The sequence below is a fragment of the Candoia aspera genome, chromosome 2 (assembly GCF_035149785.1).
Source record: "Candoia aspera isolate rCanAsp1 chromosome 2, rCanAsp1.hap2, whole genome shotgun sequence".
In the NCBI taxonomy this organism is placed as follows: domain Eukaryota; kingdom Metazoa; phylum Chordata; class Lepidosauria; order Squamata; family Boidae; genus Candoia; species Candoia aspera.
The window spans coordinates 44,084,159-44,101,235 of record NC_086154.1 but is presented as its reverse complement, the minus strand read 5'-3'; the positions used below and the strand labels follow the sequence as shown (position 1 = coordinate 44,101,235).

The following is a 17,077-nucleotide window of genomic DNA, read 5'->3' as shown; positions in this document are numbered from 1 at the left end:
TTCAACAAATATTTAAGTAATACAATAGCTGGTCCAATCTCCTGTAGCTTATTGTTATGATGTTAAAGTGGAATAGATTATGTAACCTGTTTTAGAAAGCTTAAAAATTGGATCTTTGGGAACATGTTTTTACAATGTTTCTGTAAGTTTGTAGATACGTCTATCTCACCTTATTAAAATTGGGTGCATTTTTAACACACTTTTATATATATAGAACCACAGTAAACCCTGATCAGTTTTGAAGGAGCTGAAGAAATATAAATGTGGAGCCATCTACACTTTTTGTAAAGCATTTATTCCAATACAAAATCCTTCTCTCTGGGTAATGAAAAGCACTATTTAAAAGTATGTTGTTGTTTCTATCCCCACATGGAAGGCAGATACTTTAGTCCTCTGTGTTCTGATAGTATAATCTACACTGATCTCAAATACTCAGGATGTTTTTGATATAGAGAAGATCAAAATCCCTTAAGAAGATATAACACATTGGCCTGAGGGAGAAGTAACATGCAGGTAGAGAAAGAAGGCCAATAACTGAGATGCATGTTAATTGGGGGACTGGGAAAGTTAGTTTTGTCATTGGATATAGCAACTTGGATAGAGTAGCTTGAGAATGATCCAGTGATTTGCTGAGGCTAATTTTTCATTGAGTTATACTTGCCACAAATCTCTTGGTTTCCCATTTTTAAAAAGTTCAGTCGAGCACTTTTACCAATTACATCTGCAGAAAGTTCTTAGATTGGATTGATTAGATCTAGAAAGCATCTAGATTAGATTTCATTCTGAGTATTTAAGGTAGAGAATACCAGATATAAATTCTGTACTAAGCAGTTAAAGACCTATTATCATAGTCTTTCACCTGATTTTTTAAAGTTTTGCACCAAGCAAGATTACTTACTCTCTACATCATTACTGTATAGCTATCCTGAAAGCAGAAAAGTGGTGTGAATGGATCATGTTCTTCCATGATTAATGTTTTCTCATGTCATTGGTATTCATTGAGACTATTTCTCAATTCAGTCAGAAATACTTATTCCAATCTGGTCAAATCAAGAAGTCTTATTTTCACAGATGTCCATGCCAATCTGTTGATTATTTCTGATCTGTATGCTTGCTTTGTTCTGTTCTAGGTGATAAGCGAGTGGTAAAGCTCTATCTCAAGTCCAAAGAGACAGGAAAGAAATTTGCATCTGTGGATTTTGTATTTTACAACTGTAGTGTTCACCAATCGTAAGTTACCTGAAATACATGTTTCTCTGAATTTTTTTGGACTCATTCTGAGAGAAGGCTGAGAATAGTATACAGTATAGTAAAAGCAATCAACATGAGGGGAAAGTCAGAGACTGTTTCCTGAGTTGACGTATTTATTTTAAGGAAAACTATACCACTGCTTGGCTGATAAAAGTATGGTTTGGCCAAAAAAACTAGGCAACCAAAGCGACATGTATTTACTGTCATAAGAAATGGCTTAATTATGACCATTTGTTGGTTCTATAGAGATAATTATATACATTTTCTTAGGATGGTTTGTATCTGTGATGTTCTGTGAGTGAAGTTTGTGTAATTTGGTTTGCAAAACTTACCAGTATTACATATGCTCAGAACATAAATTGAAAAGATCAGTTAATGGGGAAAGGGTGCCTTAATTCTTGAAAGAACACAACTTCCTGTGTGGATGTGGATGTATGATTGGCAGCATTATTTGCATTGGGTGCATCTATGACAGGACTAAACTCATGCATGGTTATAATTTATCTGGTCAACAACTGGCAGATTCTTTTATTCAAATCGTTTAAACTAGAAGATTTTACATACTGAAAACCATAAAATCTAAATTGGCAATATATCAGATACATCACACTTTGTCACCTTGACAAGGTATATACCAAGATATACCAAGGTGATCAAGGTGATCAGATACATACTTCAGAGAATCTATAGAAAGGAATGACTTCCATAGTATCTAGCTAATTATAGCAAAAACAGTTAATAGGGTCAATCTGAGTTTGTTCCTTAGGAAATATTTGTTTGTTGGGGATGCTGGTTGGTCGTCTGAAATGGTAAAATGGAAAATTATGTATATTGAATGAGATTTGTTTAAAAATCATTGAAATGAAATAAGTACTTTATTTGCAATCTTTGGTATCTGCTTTCAGTGTCTAGCTTTATCTGCTGGGATTGCTGTGTTTGTGGATACATGATACCTGACCAAAATGATTTTCATATGCAAAGTGATTATTCCAAACCCTTTTACCAAATGCTGCAACAGTAATTTAATTTACTGTCTTTTCCTATTACAATTTTCAGCTGGTTCTGTCCTTTCAGGACTTTCAGACTTTCAGGACAGAAGCATAAGTGAATGGACTGAAATCATATAATGCCAGAGTATACAAAATCCATACCCCTTTAAAAGATAGATAGAGTGTCTGTCTGTCTGTCTATCTATCTCAGTTAAATACAGAAAGATTTAAGGGAATGGTAACCATATTATTTGCCGTAGCTGTATGGAGTTGGAAGGGACATTGAAGGACCTTGCTTTTGACTCAGTTTTGGTTGAGTGATGATTGGCTTAAATATTCCAGGGAAGAGAAGCCTATGTACTTCATGGACAATGTCATCAGGTGGCAAATAATTTTCTTCTGTATAGAATAAACTTGTAATCTTTAGCAGAAATCTACCCTGTTACTGTTTCTCCCTTAAGTCCCAGTCCTACCCTATGGATTAACAGAGAAGGGATATATTTGCTCCATTCTTTATTACAGGAATGGGCAACTTTTTTTCAGCCGTGGGCAATACAGTTTTTCTCATAAGCTAGAGACCATAGCTGACCCATCCCCCCTCAACTTGTTATGTCCAGTCTGGCTACAGTGTTATTCAGGCAAATTGGAACATTCTGGAGAATCTTGCTATGTTGGTGCAGGTAGTCAATGGGACCACCTAACAATTTTTGTTTTCTGAAGTGTCTTCCTCAGATTAATCCTCAGCAATGCTTACATCCTGACTTCCAGAAACCTACAGAGAGACTCTGTATTCAAAATTACTACTGGTATATATAAAATATAAGTGTAGAGACAACATTTAAAACAGTATTGACGATATGTCTACTGTTTTCTCAGTTACGATTATGGATAAAGAAGGATTTGACAGACCCCTTCTTGGGGACATGGAGAGATCTGAAGTCACACATTCAAATTCAGGGGACTTAATAATCTGTCATTCAGTGGCATGTTTGTAGTCTGATAGGTTAAAAATACTAATGGGAAGGAGAAAGAGAAATGCTTCTGAACCTGAAATTGTAGAGATTGAAATGGCTTTGGAGATAATTTTAAGCAATACTTGTTCTTGATATTTAAGAAAGGGAAGGAGCTGTTGAGATGCTAGAAGCCTAAAAGATGCTGAAATAGCTGCAGTGAAATCTATTGCTGGGCGGGGGTGAGGGAACATGCCTGTACTTGTTTTTTGTGAAGATTCCGGCAAACTGGAGAAAGCTCTAGGGCAGTGTTTCTCAACCTTGGCAACTTTAAGGCGTGTGGACTTCAACTCCCAGAATTCCCCAGCCAGTTGCTGGCTGGGGAATTCTGGGAGTTGAAGTCCACACGTCTTAAAGTTGCCAAGGTTGAGAAACACTGCCCTAGGGTATAAAAGTTGGACAGCAGGATGGAACAGTCAAAACTCTGATCTGGGCAGCAGAGTGTAAAATATGCACATAGGACAGTTCATCATAGCTTTTCCTGACAGAGAGGTGATGCCAAAGCTGCTGCTGGGAAATCAGTACCACCTGCTGTTCCTTTAGAGAGCATTTCTTGGCTTCTGGAGGTTGTGGGCGGGCGGGGGTGGGGGTAGGCGGGGAAGGAGGGAGATTTCTGAACCGGACTTTCTTCTTCTTCTCAATCCTTTTTGGAGAAAAGCATTTTTTTTTCAGATTTGGTTTATCTTTCTTTGATTTCATAAGTCTAAAGATATTTCTTGGATAGATGGGGTGTACGTTTTTTACACATGTATGAACACACACACAAACAAAAGTGGCTTTATAAAAGAGTTGCTAAAGAGTACATTTTATTCAAGAAAGGCAGAATAAGGATGCTGTTTTAAAATATTAATATATGCAAAAAGTAAAAAAGCAAAAAACTCTGCAATAAACAGCAACTGTGGCTGATTTATGATCAGATTGAATTTTAATTTTAGATGAATTATTTTAAAAAGCAAATTATGGTTTGTATTAATATTTATAAAATCACTGGCAGTGGTTGTTTACAATGGGACTTTTTTTTGTCTCCTTATTCCTTTGCTATCATCTGGCTTTGAGGTTCATAATAATAAAGAAAGAAGACCAGTCAAATAAGTTCTCTGAAAAATAAATACATAAATAAATGTTTGTCATCATATATTAACATGCAATCAGTTAGCATGCCAATCGAATCTCTGTTCAACCTTACATAATTTAGCTTGCTTCTTGCTAACAGGAATTGCTTGGACAATGTGTTCTTTCTACTTTTAAAACAGTTTTTAAAATGAAAACTGGTAAATTTAAAATATTTTCTAAGAACCTAAAATGCTCTTTCTTTCCTCTTCATTGGATCTGCCTCTGAACCATATTACTCAGTAGGTTTGTAAACTTGCAGCATGTATTAGTATGTTTTCTAAGCTGATCATTTCTGAAAGTAACCTAGTGGAGGTAAATCAAATTCTAAGTGATTTTTGTTTCTAATTTGTCATTATAGTACAAACACATATAAGAACATTTATTGAGCCATTGCTTTAACTCACACTGCTATTTATTCATATATGTACAAGTGTCATTCATATATGTAACATTCAGAAGGTCATTAAAAGTTCTGTGGTTAATTTGATCAAAGAACACTTGGTCCAGCACTTTTTTCAAAATGCATGACTATCTGAATAGCTCTGGGCACTTTCAAATATATGAAGGCATCAGCTGTCTTCTTTTGTGTATCCTCAGCAACTAGTACTAAGAAATACTAGTTTAAAACATTTTTCTACCTCCTACAATGCTCTGCATTCTCTAGCAATGTGAATAGTGGAGCAGTACTATTAGGAAATATCACATACAAAGATATGTGATGGCAAATAAATGGTGGTAGACTTCTCTTTCTGGTTATGATTGTATGCTATGCATAGGTAGAATATCTATGTTGGTCTTTGTCTGGTACTTACACTTTTCTTGGATATGTTTAGACATGATCACTTTCCAGATGGTGTATTAGGCACTTAATGGACATGTTCTAGGCAGGTTGCCACAAGATGATTATTTATGGTGTTTAATTTATAGAAGGTAGCTTTAATAAAACACCTGTGACTTGTGAAACATTAGTTTTCTATTCATTCTGTCAGTTATTTACTTATAACTGAATGTTTCTACTGCAAGACCATTTTTAACTGAATCCTAATATATCAAAGTGCTTGTCAAGGAGCATGACAATATGTTGGGTGCAAACTTGATGGACTGAAGAGCAGACTTGACTTAGGTCTGGAGATCTGGGGAGGTTCAGCTAGGCAGAAACTGAATTACCACAAAGATTAAATTGTACATCATGCTTATAGAGCCTCATGTGGTGCAGAGTGGTAGGCACCATTATTGCAACCAAAACTCTTCCCACAACCTGAGTTTGATCCCAGTGGAAGCTGGAGTTTCAGGTAGCTGGCTCAAGTCAACTCAGCCTTCCATCCTTCCAAGGTCAGTAAAATGGGTACCAGCTTGCTGGGGAAGGTGAACACTGGGGAAGTCAATGGCAAACCACCCCACTATAGTCTGCCAAGAAAACATTGCAAAAGCAGCATCCCCCCAAAGGGTCAGATATGACTCGGTGCTTGCACAGGGGACCTTTCACCTTTTTCATAGGCAGAAAGGACAGCTGTTTGAAGGAAGAATGCTCTCTAATTAAGGTTATGGATCTGGAAGAAATGGGAGCTTGTGTTACTGCTATCAAAAAAGCTGCAATACAATCAATAACCCTTGTGGGAATCATCTTTAGTCTGGCTGTTATGTTTGGGAACGTATTAGGAAAAGCCCATGTAGGCTACATTGTAATTGCAGAAATGTAGAAAACAATTTTAAAACTAAAATAGAAACACTTGGTTTTTGACTTTTAGAGATGGGATTATGAGACAGGGACCAATATAATAAATTTGTACTGGATTTTTAAAAAATGCTTGATCCCTAGCAGTATGATACCATACATTTAAGTAGCAATTATAAATAAGCATATGTTTGTATTTAATAGACTTTGACTCCAGTTTTCATACTTCTTTTAGAGAGAATTCTGTTAGTCAAATGGATAAATCCCAGTATCAGGAGCAGTCCTTATCTCAATTAGACAAACAGTCTTCTTTTGTAGTTTACTTATCTCCATGAATTACATTTGACTTTTATATCTGGGCAGTATTATTTGGGATCAAAAGCTAGGAACTTGAGCATTAAGTCACTCCTCTGCTCTAGATGGGTGTAATTTTCAAATTAATAAAGGGAGTCTTCTCAGTAACTTGGGTAAATTGGAGGTGCTTCAGTAAAGCTGGCACAGTTTGTTGACATCAGCTGAAGAACTGTCATAATGCGTTTACATCAGTTCTTCAAAATCTCAGAATATTTTTAAGACAAATACACTGTACTGGGGAAAGATGGTCTGAGATCACAATGTATCAAATGCCCTTGCTTTCTCTCACTCTAACATTTGCAAGATGCGGACTCACTGTGTATTTTCTATAACACTGTTGGAAACAAAACAAAACAAAATCCTAAAAGTTCTGGAAAAATTCCTAATAGACGACTTTGACAGATTTCTAAAAGGAGGGTTTTACCTAATAGAAGAAGTTAGGGTGTTAGCGGTATTCAGCTTTAGTAAGCAGAATAGCTAGGAAGGTAGTGTTTCGTCAGATTTAGAAATAGATTTCATAGGGTACAAAGGGGCTATTAAGATTTCACAAATCAACATGAATTGTGTTTGGAAGACTATAAGAACTGAGTGTATGGACTCTGATGTGCTTTTTTTCCTGGCAACTGTCCCCATGAGATGACAGATTATATTGTTCTACAAAAGCTGCCATTTAGCAGGCAGCCCTCAGTGGGAAAGGGCTGCAGCTCAGTGGTAGAACATCTGCTTTGTATGTCTGAAATATTTAGTCCTTAATATTCCAGTTTAAAAATGCAGATAGTATGTCATGTGAAGGACTTAGCCCTGTTTATCTTGGAATGTAACTACCAGAGTGGGCAGTGCTCAGTAAGGTTGGCTTAGTTACCCCTAGTTTTATGGTTTAATGACAGGATTGTCATGATACTAGGAGTTAGACAGCTATTACACATCTCAGCACAGATTATCCATTTCCTACCAAAACGTTGTTTTTGACAGAGTACCCCAGAAGATGTATGTCAAGAGCAGGCCTGTGCTAAATCTATGAAGCTTGTGGTAAACCATCTTACATTTAAAAAAAAAATGTAGGAAGAGAAAACAAGAGTTTGATTTTAAGCATGGTTTAGTATTTCTTAGTTTGAGAGACATTTCATATAGCTTTGTGAAATAATACCAAATCGTTTTTGATGGGCGTAATACAAAGTTGTTGGTTAAAGAACAGCAAGGATAAGGTTGGAACTGGAACTAACTGTCCTACTTGTTTTCATGTACGTTTTTCTTTTTGATACATTTCTGCAGTTTAAAATTAATACAGCAGAATTAATTAATGGATTGTAGAACAGAAATACATATAGCCATTTTGAGGACCAAACATACTTTGAAGTAATATTTTTGAAATATTTTTTGAAGAAAAGTATCTTTTCCGTTGGATTAAGTAGAAGGTTGTTCATGTACTGTTTGTTGCTCAAATAATAAACAGTTACTCTCCCTCTGGGCTGCCCAGGGGTTTTCAGTACCTGCCTAAACCTGTTTTAATGCTGTTAGTTTGTTGCCTATATTTTAATTTGGTAAAGAAAAAAGTGTTGGAAAATAGGTACTGATAGACAGCTATTATATATACACATTCTGCAAAATTTCTTGACTATGGCCAATTACTTTATCTTCTGGTTTCCACTAACTTGCTATTCCTGCCTCAGCATATACATTGTAATATATGTTACAATGGTTTGGTTTGCCCCCACTGTGTCAGTGTGAAAATGCCTCTTAATCACATGCTTTTCTTATCCTTTGCATTGCACTGCAGCTGAGCTGGCAAAACTCAAAACGTATGAAAATATTGCCAGGATCTTTCCAGTCATGTTCTGCCAGCATGAAGTAATGCTGATATTGTTTGTTACTCAAAATCACATGAGTATGAATTAAAATACTGACCCTAAAAATAGCTTTTTGTAAGATACTGTATTCTTAAGCAAGCTTTTCATGATAATTCTACCTGACAAGGTAGGTAAAAGTGATACATTTCAGAAACAGCACATACAAAATACTCTGACTTCAGTAAAGCATTCAGTAAGGTCTTCCTTGACATACTGGTGGAGAAGATGGCAAAATAGGGGTTGGACTGTGCTACCATTAGAAGGATAGAAAACTGGATGAACAAGCATACTGACCAAGTGTACATCAAATAGTGCTACATTAACTTGGTGGGAAATATTGAATGGCTGTGTTCTAGGTTCTGTGCTGTTGAAGTTATTTATAAGTAACTTTGATAAGGGGTTAGAAAATATGGTTATCAAAGTTGCAGTTAACAGAAAGATGGGGATAGTAAATACTGAGGATAGCATCCATATTCAGGAGGATCTTGGCAACTTGGAGCAATGGGCATAAAGATGTATTTCAACAAGGAGAAATGCAGAGTTCTACATTACAGTAGGAAAAATAATGAATATAGTATTGGGGAAACCATACTGGGAAGACATACAAAAATAGCCTGGGAAACTTGGTGGATCACAAACTGTACATGAGCTGACAGTGTGGTGCAGCTACTAAGAAAAGCAATCCTAGTCTGCATTACAAAAATATAATGTTAAGATCAAGAGAAGGCACAGTTCCTTTCAGTTGTTCAGATCATACCTAGAATCTTGTGTCCATTTTGGGACACCACAATTTGTGTGGGACATTGACAAATTGAACTGTATCCAGAGGAGAGCAGCTAAGGTCATAAGGGGCCTGGAAAGAAATACCTCAGAAGAATGGTTAGAAGTGTTGGACATGTTAAACCTGTACAGGAGATTGTGAGATGATATGATAGCTGTTTTTAAATATCTGACAAGCTGTGGTATAGAAGATGGTAGACTTGTTCATTATTGCTTCAGAAGACAAGATACAGTAAACATTAGGTTTAAATTAATAGTAAAATAATAATAGTAAAAGCTGTTCAGTAATGGATACAAGATAGTGGACTCTCCTCTCCTGGAAATGTTTTAGCAGGTGATGGATAGTCATTTTTGGGGAATGCTGTAGTAGGGATTCCTCCAGCAGATTGGACAAGTTACTTTCCAAACCTTATAGCCTGTGACTAAGTAATCACCCAACACATTGTACATCTTTGTCTATTGAACCCAAGTAAACAAAACTATCTACTTTCTTGAATTTTTTTTACCATCAACTGTGATTTTGCTAAGGATGCTAGTAAATATTAGCTCTGTCTGCTTAATATTTAGTGTTAACTCATATTTTTTACTCTCTATTTTTACTTTCATAATTAGCTTTTCTAAAACTTTTCTTTCAGCTAACAAAGTGCTCCTTTATGCATATCTCAAACTGTTAGTGTTGAGACTTTCAACTTTGATTCCAGCTTGTCATTTCTTCCAGCCTTACCATTCATATAAGATATTGCAATGTAAGTTGAAAAGATATGGGGACAATGTGCATCCTTGTCTCACTCCCATCCATATTCAGAATTATCCTGTTTTTCTGAACCCATTGTAAAAGTTCCTCAGAAGAATAAGGCACATTATTGGCCTTAATATATTCCACATTCTGACATGAACTACAGCATCAAAGGTCCTGCTGTAATCATCTTATTCTCTGCATTATCCATCTTAACTGTATGGTGTCTCTCTGCTTTTTCTGAGACCTGTTGGCATTTCTCTCTCCCTGTATGGTTCTACTTTTCTTTGTAAACACTTAGACAATACTTTACTTGTACGAGGAATTAGTGCAATATTTCAATAATTTGCACATTCTCTTTTATCTCTGTTTTTCGGTATAGGTATATATATCAATATTTTTCAACTTTTAGACAACACAGTCTTGTTCCATCGTTGATGACATAGAGATGTTAGCACTTTATCTGCCTCTTTGCCTGAATATTTAAATAGATAATTTAAGTTTCCTTCTATGCTTGGTACTTTTACATTTGACAGCTTTCTAGTGGAGTTAGTTATTGAATATATTCTTTGTGTCATTCTGTAATCCTACCTGTAAAGGGTTTCAGCATATTTTTTCATCTTCTTTTAATCTCATTTGCCTCATCAGTTCACTTCCATGATTACTTGATTACTTACCTTAGCTATACATTTTCTTTTGATTTCTCCAGTCTTCTCAAAACATCTGTCATTTCCTTGTTTTTGTTATTTACTTCTATTTGTTAAGTTGTGCAATCAAACACAACTTAATCAAGAATTCTTATCCTTTTTTTGCTTGATGTTGAAAGTCTGTGTTGTTCTGCTTGTTGCCCAAGGCTTTCATGCTCCTTTTTTCTTGGCTATTGCGATAGCTTGTACTGAAAGCCACTTGGATTTTTTCCTCTTTGAAATGTTCAGATTTTTTTTTTTTTTTTGCTGCTCCACTTTTCACAGCATCTCTTATTTCTTCCTATTGTTCCCCTGGTTATGTTTATCAAATCTGTTCCTTACATTAATCTTATTTTTTTACTGTATGTGGACAGATCAAGTTTTGCTGCACTCTTTCTCTCTTTAATTTTCTACTTTTAACTCATGTATTTGATACCAATAATTCATGTTCCATTCTACAATCCACACTTGGAAGTGTCCTAAATTTTGGATTGCACTGATCCTTCTTCTGTTTCCTATTATGTAGTCAATCTGATTCCAAATTCGTGCATTAAGTAATGTCCATATGTAGAATCAGTATTTATGCTGCTTGATACAGATGCTGGCAATAAACAGAGAATTCTCTTCACAGAACTGTATTGTTGTTGTTTATTCGTTTAGTCACTTCCGACTCTTCGTGACTTCATGGACCAGCCCACGCCAGAGCTTCCTGTCGGTCGTCAACACCCCCAGCTCCCCCAGGGACGAGTCCGTCACCTCTAGAATATCATCCATCCACCTTGCCCTTGGTCGGCCCCTCTTCCTTTTGCCCTCCACTCTCCCTAGCATCAGCATCTTCTCCAGGGTGTCCTGTCTTCTCATTATGTGGCCAAAGTATTTCAGTTTTGCCTTTAATATCATTCCCTCAAGTGAGCAGTCTGGCTTTATTTCCTGGAGGATGGACTGGTTTGATCTTCTGTATTAATCTTGTATTAATCTATCACTGTATTGTTGTTTTGATTCAAACTAAATCTTCCTGGAATTCTAGTCATCCATTATTAGTGCTATGTCCCTTCTAGCTGTTGCAGTTTGCCCTAAGATTCCTCTGTGTCTTCGTTATTGCATCTATAGTACAGACATACATTGCTGTTCCCTTGATAACACACTGATTTGTCTAGGTATGATCCTATTGCTTACTGGATAATAGTCAAGCACATAATTAATAATGTCATTTTTGAGTATCATTGAAACTCTCTTCCTTCGTATAGGCTCATACCCTGACTAGCACATCATGTAACCTTTTATATATCTCCCATTCCAGTCCACCTAAATTCACTTACTCCTGAAAGATCCAATTTGTGCTGCTTTACCAATTTAAAGTTCATGCATGTCATATTCCATCTTCCAGTTATATGTGTCTTTATAAAACTTGAAATTCTTCTAATACCAGCAACTTCTAGTTTTGTTTGGCCATATCATCAGCTCCGGGACTGCTTATGAAAGTTCAACGCTCTTCCCCAATAAGAACATGAGAGCCTTCTAATGTAGCGGGTCTGTTCATCTGGCAAACAAACACAACTAAAACATTCAGCTATACCCACACAGTTTTCTTGGGACAATATAGAATATGCATTGCCTTCTAGGTTTCAGTTGGAATTCCTTCTTGTAGGGGAGTTGGCTACGCTCATGCCTGCAGAGCTCCACCCACCCTCACCCCTTAGCTTCACCCCCACCCCACTTTAAAAGTTCCAGCAAAGGTGTCGCTCTCACTTCCACCAGCATTGTTCTCAGGGTCATTAAGCTACTGAGTCCTCCACTGTGTCAATAGTAATTCCTTGTGAAGAATCCGCTTAAGTACCTTGCTTCCAAAGGATCAAATTATGGTAATGGTCATAGTTCTTAAATATGTCCAGGTCCAGGAATATCCTTTTTAGGGGAATTGCTGCCATTGCTTCTTTTAAGACAGGGAAACCATATGCTGATGTAACAAGACATTTAATTCTCTGGACCTACTCATCAGTCCTCCTGTACTAGAACTCAGTCGGGATGAGCAGGGCTTAAGTCTACCTGTGGTAGGTAAAACACCTACAGATGTCCATATTCTCAGACCTCAAGAACTGGAATTGATTATTCTAGAAGACATCACAGTCCTTTTCATCACCAGGAGATAGTCTGAGAATCAAGTGGCATTCAGAGTTCCACAGTGCCAAAGAAAATATCAAGGATGTCAAAGTTTTATAGATGGTATACAACTCCATCAATAATATCTAAGATGGACAAATTATACAGTAATAAATGTTGGAAATGCCATGGTACAGAAGGACCACATGTGGTGGTTATATAAAAGAACTCAAAAGTACTGAAAGACATACATAGGATAATGCAAAAAGCCTTGGAAGTTAAATTGGGAATGAAACCACAGGTGTTTTTATTAGATACAATCTTAGAAAAAAATAACAAGAAATATCATAATTTAATGAGACATATCCTTATAGCAGCAAGAATAAATTTTGCTCCACACTGGAAGAGAGACATAATTCTAACAATATCTGGTTGGGAACTTAAATCTGGAGAATACGCAGCAATAGCAAAACTAACAGTATACTTACACAATAGAAGTTTAGCCAAATGTAAGCAAGAATGGTTCCCATACATACAACACATCACACAGCATGATAAATATAGCCACTTACAGTATGGCTTTTAAGGGGCCTGAATGTTTACAAATATCACAAATGAGCAAATGTATAAAAAGGAGGGAGTCACAAATCAATAGTTTATTATTATTACTACTGCTGCTACTTTTTCCTCTCTCCTTTTTTTTCTACTTTTCAGGCATTTTAATTTTTGTTAAATTTGCTTTGTCTTTTATTACCATCCATCCATAAATACATCCATAAATACACACACACACACACACACAGAGAGAGAGAGAGAGAGAGTAATAATACAATGGAGGTCTTAATACTAAGTAATTAGTCTCAGACCAAAACTATTGTCACATAACTACTATTTTGATATGAAATACAGTGATTCTTTTTTTTATACTCAATTTTGGATGAAATGTTGAATAATTTTATGGTTGCAATATTGAGATCCTAAAGTGCCATTAATACTGATAGAATTTTTACTTTTTTCTTCTTCTTATCAGTACTATGAGCTTTCTAAATAATAGAATGTTCATAATTTTAATCATATTACAAAAATATTATTGGACTGAAATCTGCATTGAAATAATACAATGTATCAAGATTTATAATATGGATGGAAGGAAGGAAGGAAAATGTCAAGGAGCATTTGTGTTGATGGCCCTTTCTGTCTCATGATCTGTATAACATGACAAGACCCTTGACAGGATCATCATCCTTGCTAGCAGGGAAATGCCGTAAACATCCAGGAATCCTTCTATCAATACCTGTCTGAGTCTCAAGGGGAAGTGGTCTACCCATTTAAAATGAATTATAACCTCCTCACATACATATAGACCCCCTTCTCTCTGCCTAGTTGAAAAAACTGAGTCAAAAGTATGACCTGCCACATGTGTCAAACCATTAGATGAAATCAAAAGTTCTATGGGTATCATAGGGACCATGAAGTCCTGAACCAGTTTTGTCAGGGAGACTTTAGCATGATTTTTGAAGTTCCCCAACACCCATCTCTTTGATTTACCTCAACCAGCAGGCCAGGAAAAGTGCCAGGAAAGATGGAGAACAATACATCAGGCTGTCGTATCTGTCTGTCTTAACACCAGACTGTCCTGCCTGTCTTTCTTAACACCAAGTACATGCCTTCAGAATTAGTGCTTAAGCAGATTTCTTTGAGAGGACAATGGGATCTCTATAATGATAGCAACCCTATCCTTCCCACAGGCCCCCAGCCTCGATTACTTCTGGACCAAATATCCAAATAGACATTACTGCTGAGATGCCCATCTATCAAGCCTGCTCAATAAAATCTCAGTAATATACACCAGATCAATTCTTTCATCCAAAATTATATAATGGGTGGAGATTGTCTTATAATGGCCAATCTAGAATTTAAAAGTAGCACTATTAGGCCAGATGTCTGACTGACCTGACAGCCTTGATTTTGAGAGATGATGAGGCCAAAATATAACTTTTAAGCATATGATCCAAGTTTTCTTTGTCTTCCCCAACACTGTATCTTCCCAAAATCACTTCAGAAGGGACACATCATTCTCCTATTCTTCCTTTTAACAGGAACTTCACCACCCAAGAATGATGAGTCCCAGCCAGAGCAAATAGAAGGAGGGCAGATGAAAAATGCCAAATCATTGTCCCTAGGCCTCCTTAGTAGAATTAGGAAGATATTTGTAGCACAATATTCCATTCAATGGGCTTCTTATATAGCAGATCAAAGGGCAACCTAATTGTCCGCCCAGATGTTGATCCTCCTCCTTGTAACAGAGGAATTCTGTGTTAGAGAATGCTAATAATACTCCCTACTTTGTAACTGATTCATCTAAAGTGTATATTTTATAGGATATTTACCTTTGAGGTAGTCAGGCAAAAATCAAATGACATCACTCAATCAATTAATTAAGCTTGTTTTATTGCTGACAACCAACGTCTTTTGGCACTTCACAGTAGAAAGATAAAACCCAAAGTAAAAACAGATATTAAAACCAGCAATTAAAACTAACAATTAACCAGAGTTAGACTATTACTTGCCTGTTTAAATAAACCCCTTTTTTAAAAATACGTGTGTTTATTGCTTGTGTTGTTTTAACTGTGAACTGTCTTGGATGTTCTTTCCAAGCAGAAATACAGCATTTAATCCACGGTTGAGGTCACAAATTGGATCTGGTTTTTATCTCAGGGCAGTGGCATTGGGATCTGGGATTGGGAGATGGTAACATCAGCCCTTTGCCATAGACAGATCATGCCCTTTTTGCCCTGGGGTTTTCTGTGGCCACCCTCTACTGCAGAGAGGTAGGGCTTATTTGATTGGCCCACCCCAGGTGACTGATGGACCGAATGTGGTTTCAGAGGGAATTTGGGATTATTCTCGAATCTCTGGTGCACAGTTTGGCCGAGGCCTTGATCACAGCTTGGAATGACTACACGTAGGGGCCTTGGACTGGATCACACTTGTGTGGATACTCTTATGATCAGAGATCCCATTTAGCTCACTGGTTCACCACCGAGCTCCAGAAGATGAAGCAACACAAAGACACCTTGAGTGCCACTGGCGAAAGACAAAGAGTGAAGCCAACCATGTACAGGTAAGTGCCTTTATTAGGACTTGGTGTCAGCCCTTCAAGGTAGTCCAGACAAGAAGTGTAAGCCATGAGTACTAACATAGCCTTTATTGTAAGATTACAGTAACAGAATCTTGCAAGTTTGAAAGCACTTCTCCCCTCCTTTTACTTTCCTGAAAACTAGGGAGGATCCCTTCTGAGACGCATCCCACACACCTTTTCCTTCTGTCGGCTGGGACACCTTTTGCATGATGGTTGTCTGGGCTGCGGCTCTTCCTCCTGTCTCCCAAGGTCATTTCCACAGACCATTATACTTGGCTTGTGGTGATAAGAAAAGTGAAGCATTTCTCTACTCTTACTGCCAATTGTTTTGGGTGACCAGGTCCCTTCTGGATAAGGAGAGGCTGGGGGAGCCATTGCTGCTGTGAGAAATATTTTTGGCATCTGTCAGACAAAGTTGCTTGGCTTTGGTCAGAGTTGAACTCTAGCTGGGCAGATTATGGAAGGTGCCTGAGGCTTGTCTGACCTCAATTAACTAGGAAGAATTGTTAGGAGAGGGTGGTAAGAGCTCAATTTCAGAGGGCCCTGGATAAAGCAGATTATCTGGGCCCTTTTCACTCTGGTTTCAGGCCAGGTTACAGTACTGAGATGGCATTAGTCACACCTCTGGATGACCTCTGTAAAGCTTGGGATGGGGGTGATATTGCTCTCATGGATCTCTTGGCAGCTTTTGATACCATCAACCATGGAATCCTTCTAGACTGGCTTTGGGGGTTGAGAGTAGGTGGCACTGTTTTTTTGTGCTTCTCCTTGTTCCTCCGTGGCTGGTTCCAGTTGGTGTTGATGGGGAGGGAAAGGTCCAGCCTTGGACCCCTCTTGTGTGGGTTACATAAGGGTTTGGGTCTCTCACCATTTTTCTTTGATATCTACATGGAACCTCTGGAGGAGGTCATTCAGTGGCACGGGGTGTGGTATCATCAGAATGATTATGATACCCAGTTTTACATTTGTACCACTGGCTGGGCAGGCAGTGCCATTCAGGTGTTGATCCAGTGCCTGGAGGCTGTGAGGGTCTGGATGGGGAGGAACTGGCTTCAACTCAGTCCTAGCAAGACGGAGTGGTTTGGGGTCCCCTTGGATCTGGTGTTGTGTTCTCTTTGACTCTTGATGGGAGAGCACTTCCCTAGACCGAACTGGTGCACAATTTGCGGTCCTCCTAGACTCATGGCTCTTGCTTGAGGAGCAGGTGGCAGCCATAACTATGGGGGGGCCTATGCATAGATCCTTCTTGTGTACCAATAGCACCCATTCCTGAACCAGGAGGCCTCGCTCACAGTCATTCATGCCTTGGTCACTTCCTGTTTGGATTACTGCAATACACTCTACATGGGGCTGCTCTTGAAGATCAGCTGGAAATTACAACTGGTCGAGAATAC

General features: G+C 37.7%; 1 protein-coding gene across 2 annotated transcripts in view; it reads left to right on the top strand.

Moving 5' to 3' along the window:
- PLXNA1 (plexin A1) overlaps positions 1-17,077 on the top strand; it is a 332,347-nt gene that overhangs the window by 172,716 nt on the left and 142,554 nt on the right. For both annotated transcript variants that reach the window (XM_063291689.1, XM_063291688.1), the window contains exon 7: positions 1,131-1,230. In XM_063291689.1, coding sequence (XP_063147759.1) covers positions 1,131-1,230 — 100 coding nt within the window. The remainder of the gene's footprint in view (positions 1-1,130; positions 1,231-17,077) is intronic.